The 4621-nt window shown below is 36.8% G+C and overlaps 2 protein-coding genes across 2 annotated transcripts in view; one reads left to right on the top strand and one right to left on the bottom strand.

Moving 5' to 3' along the window:
- LOC106515573 (inositol monophosphatase 1) overlaps window positions 1–1474 on the bottom strand; it is a gene marked incomplete at its 5' end in the record, with an annotated part of 7054 nt that extends 5580 nt beyond the window's left edge. The window contains 2 exon segments of the mRNA XM_014005430.1: window positions 755–888; window positions 1357–1474. Coding sequence (XP_013860884.1) covers window positions 755–888; window positions 1357–1474 — 252 coding nt within the window.
- Window positions 1475–2892: 1418 nt separating this feature from the next.
- LOC106515511 (ADP-ribosyl cyclase/cyclic ADP-ribose hydrolase 1) overlaps window positions 2893–4621 on the top strand; it is an 8998-nt gene continuing 7269 nt past the window's right edge. Inside the window, exon 1 of the mRNA XM_014005349.1 lies at window positions 2893–3031. The gene's annotated coding sequence lies outside the window, so the exon portion shown is untranslated. The remainder of the gene's footprint in view (window positions 3032–4621) is intronic.

The raw sequence follows: 4621 nt of genomic DNA, 5'->3' as shown, positions 1-4621 counted from the left end.
GAGTTTAGCTGATAATGATTAATATGATAATTATTGGATGACGAGTGCATTTGCATGTAGCCATATTTTCTGGCCTTCCTTGTACTCYGGTTTATGTCCAACCGGTTTGTAGAGTTAAGGTTATCATTCTGTGATGYCTTCCACCATTGGGTTCACATGCACGCCTGATAGTGATGGTGTGTTGCACAAATAAAATCCGCCATAATGTGGCACTAATTGCAGGAATTGCGAAGTGGCAAATACTAATTATTCAAAGTTTTTCCCCTCGTGATTAACTGCAAACAAAATGATGTTGCCTAACCCTAAGCTACAGAGCGTCTGCAAACACAAAACATAAGCCAAGTAAAGTAAAACTGTTCTGCACAAAACAATCCTGAAAAGAGAAGAGTATTTTTCTTAGACTAGACAAAACAACTCTTTTTCAGCTTTACCACTAAGTCGGCATGCATTTCTTCTTATTTACCTTTTCACAGTTACTAATGCGCGTTCCCAAAGTGAGTATTTTGTGATGCATTATCGTGTAGATATTTTCGTGTCTACTTTTGGTTTATCAAAATAGTCTAAACGATGTTCAAATCTGGCTTTGTTTCAGCAGTGCTCTCATTTAGCTGTCATAACATAAACACTCATTAAAATACATAAAAGCCAATGAAAAGCAGGGCAGTTATGAATGTGTTTAAGAGTGTGGTGCCTGGTATTACCCGAGCACATGTTGTGTTCTGTAATGCTCTGGTTGGCCAGTGAAGCTGAGTACCTGTGTGTGGGGTACTTTTCCTTTATGGAAGAAATAATGAGCTGCTCCACTTTCTGGTCCGTCTCGGTCACCAGGTCAACCGGAGAGCTCTTCTGCATGATGGCTATGTCCTTCTGGAGCGCCTCGCGGATCATCTGACAGAAACAGAACAACAGCTAACTACATATGTGGCTCCGTTTAAGAAATGACGTGTGTTCTGGTCACACGCCGTTAAAACTTTTTGACTTATTTCAGCCTCATCTCTAAATAAGGATACTCCTCACAAGTCAGACACCTGTTAGTAAACACACACTATTTTACTTTTGTTGACATCTATTTAATATTTGTGACATCTGATAATAACTTTCCATGCTGATTATTCAAAACAGCATTTAAACATAAATACTTATTTGGAATAAACAAACAAATAAGCATTTATATTGTGACTATTTCTCTTTGAAGCAAACAAAAGATCTCTTTCATGCATGTATTCAGAGCTATTTGGGTTTAGCCCCTTGATTTGATGTGTTAAAGACTTCCTGGTAAAGAAGGTGCACAAAGTTAATCCGGGTTTCCGGATCAGAATGAATCAAAAATAGCCTCCTTAAATCGTGTCTCCTTACCTTCCCTGCCCGTTTGGTGATCTCTACACTAAACTCCATGCATTCCTGCCAAACATCAGTCATGTTGAAGCAGAAGAGGAGCAGACAGTAAACTGAAAAGATCCAACGAAGAAGCGCGACTTTCCTTATCGCTTATAGAGTAAGCGATAAAAGAAGTATGACACCAACGAGTGATGAGTTGAGAAGAATTAACCTTTAAAAGAATCAAAACCATTAGAAAAATGATTAGCTCCTGTTAGCTTGCCGGTTTACAGGAAACCCTGGGGTGTCGGTTAAAACCATTTAAATGAATTGAAATAAAACCGAAAGCAATTATGTAATAGCTTCAATCTGCGTTGCCAAAAAAAAACACACACACAGAAAATAAATACTTTTGAGCTAAAGCTAACTTTAACAACCTTGAAAACTACACTGACAAGCTAACATTTGTTGACGTTTAGCCCATAGAGGGAGGGACTGAAAACGCTTTTTCTCATTGGCCGGCTAAGCTTGTCAGCGGTCACGTGTGCTTACAGTAACCAATTAGATCTTTTCAAGGCAGAACGCGGCCGAGTGCGCTAGGCGGAAAAGGCGGAGCTTTATTTTTCATTTAATAAGTTTCAAATATAAAGAACGCTAGATTATGTACGCAAAATGACTATATAAAATAAGTAAACTGAGTTAGTTAGATTTTAAACATAAATAATAAACACATAAAAACACTTTATGTTGCTCACAATGCTATCATTTGGTATTTGAGCTCTACTTTTCGCATTTTAACTTTTACATCTTTACAGTGTTTCCATGCTTTTTTTTTCTAAGAATAATGTAAATAAAATAAAGTGATTCGTTTTTCTTTGGGTTCATGCAAACCTGGATTTAAGCCAGGAGATGGCAGCAGACACATTTATTGTCACAAAAGGAAAATAAAAGGGTGACCAGTCATTCTGATCACACCATAAAAGAACAGCTCGCCTTTGATTAAAAAAAGAAGATTATTTAAATTCATTTCAGTCCATTTATGTGGCACCAACTTCAGAGAAGAGCAGCTTGAAAGTCTGAAGAGTCTCACTAGTGGTTTTAAAACGTTTTGGGACATCTAAAAGCCCTTTAAATCTTCTGTTGTAACAGAAGGGGTTTGACTTCTGTAACAGTGAAACTTACAACACAACACTGATTGTGACTTCAAAAAATAGAAGAGGAAGATGTTTGAAAGTGACTCTTCTTTAWTCATAATTGAATTTAGCAACACCCYGAATGAAAAATCATTACAAGGAGATTCAAACAAAACTACAGCAAAAGACAGCAACATTATTTCATAGTCTATAAACAAAATAATAATAAAAAATATGTCTTTATAATTACTGTTAGCTTGTCGTCAGTCTGCAGCGCAAATGTCTGAGAGAACAGCTCACACTTGTTCAGAGATTCCTGCCAGTAATTGAAGTCATGAGAATCTTCTTTTGGCAACAGGAAGCCTGCGAAACCCACTCCTGTTGTCTTTTGAGAAGGTCCTAGGGTCGACAAAAAGATAGGTTTGATCAGTCGTAAAAAATCAGCCTTTATGTGAATTGTTTCTGAGTAGAGAATACACATCAAACCCTGGAATTATAGAAGTTATGTGGGGACCCGATGAGTCGTTGGGCGTCACCACCGTGGGATCATCTGTTGCAGGTTTTGTATTCTAAACAGGCTGGTGAGTTTGGTCATTTTTCCCAAAAGATTTTCCAAAACATTTACTGTAATTGTTTTTTCATTAAAAAAATAATTGGATCAGTTTATTAAAAAAATATGTGTTTTATCATTGAAACTCATGAAACTGTCAAAGTTCATGTGAGTATTCAGACTTTCTTCATGTTTTTGCATAAATTTTCCCCTCATGATGCTGACCACCTTTGGTAAAACCACCTCTATCGTTAGTTGATCAAACTATTTTATTTTACCCCTTAATATAATGGTTTATTTATAGGGTGTGAGTTACGTTTTAGCTAAGTATTTTGTGTTTCCTAAAAAAAAGAAAAGGAAAGAAAAAGAAAAAAAAATGATTTGGGCATTTATTTTAGGAAGATGTCAATTTCTCATTTCGATTTGAGCATATAATCTATCTTCAGTTAGAAGTTAAGAAATATGTTTCTTTTTMTTTACTGATGTGAAAGCTCTGTCTGCTCTGACGTTTTTCCTTTGAGAAAACTTATAGATATGTCTGAGATAACCTTCCTGCACTGGGGGCCTCCCATGCACCTCCAGGGTCACATTTGGAGACTGGTGCTCGCTGGTTCTGGCATGTGAGCAGTATGCTGGAGGGAGAGGGAGAGATTCTTGCAGATGTTCCTATAAATCTATAAATTGAGCCTTGAGTGGTTTTGGGGTTGATACTGAGGCATATTCTATCTTTTTTTATATATAATAATCCTCTGCAGGTTCAGTTATGATAGGGACTGTCAGTGGGTCATTGTTTTAGAGGTGAAACTGTTTCAATTTTAGGTCCCATCACAGTGGAAACGGTTTACATTGAGGATAACTTYGTATTTTGTTTCATTCAACCCTGATCAGTGTTGCAGTATAAAACAGACCCACAGCATGCTGCTGCCACCGCCATGCATCACTGTGGGAACGGTGCTGTGCAGGTGATGAGTGGGGCCTGGTCTCCTCCAGACGTAATATTTCAAATTTCATCCATTTAAATGATTGCTGCATCAGGCAGATGAAAGTAAAAAGGGTGTGAACACTTTCTAAAACCACTGTAAGTCTTTCACAAGCTGTCTGTTTTGATCGCTCTGAAAAAAAAAAAGAGTCAGCCCCCAACAAACTTAAGGACAAAGCTTTAGTATTTTCAAATATTTAAACAATATTTTGTGTATAAAAAATCTATCATCGAATTTGTATCTCTTTATTTGTCAATAAAATCACCTCAAGTTATGTTATGTACTTTGAAACAGACTTAATTAAGTGTAACATCATAAAACTCAGTTGATCTTAAAGTTGATCAAGTGTTATTCCAACACTCACCACGTGGTGATAGCGTTGGGCAAAACTTTCCCTTAACACCAAAATGTTCTGACCTTAGTGCAAGTTGTGTGTCTGAGGTTTCCCCACAACCTTACTTATTCCTCTCAGCCTTTTGTCAAGTTCATCAAAAATTATTTTAACTTGTTTTCTGAGAAATATCAAAACATTTGACCTGAATAATAAAGAGTTGCAGCCTTTTCTAATGTCCTGATGCATCTCCGTACAGTAATCCAGGTAAAAAATCAAAAAGAAAAAAAATTGAATAGGTCTTCTGGAC

This window comes from Austrofundulus limnaeus, unplaced genomic scaffold (assembly GCF_001266775.1).
Source record: "Austrofundulus limnaeus strain Quisiro unplaced genomic scaffold, Austrofundulus_limnaeus-1.0 Scaffold30, whole genome shotgun sequence".
NCBI classification, from domain to species: Eukaryota; Metazoa; Chordata; class Actinopteri; order Cyprinodontiformes; family Rivulidae; genus Austrofundulus; species Austrofundulus limnaeus.
Note: the sequence above shows the minus strand (reverse complement) of the source record. Positions and strands in the feature narration are given on the sequence as shown.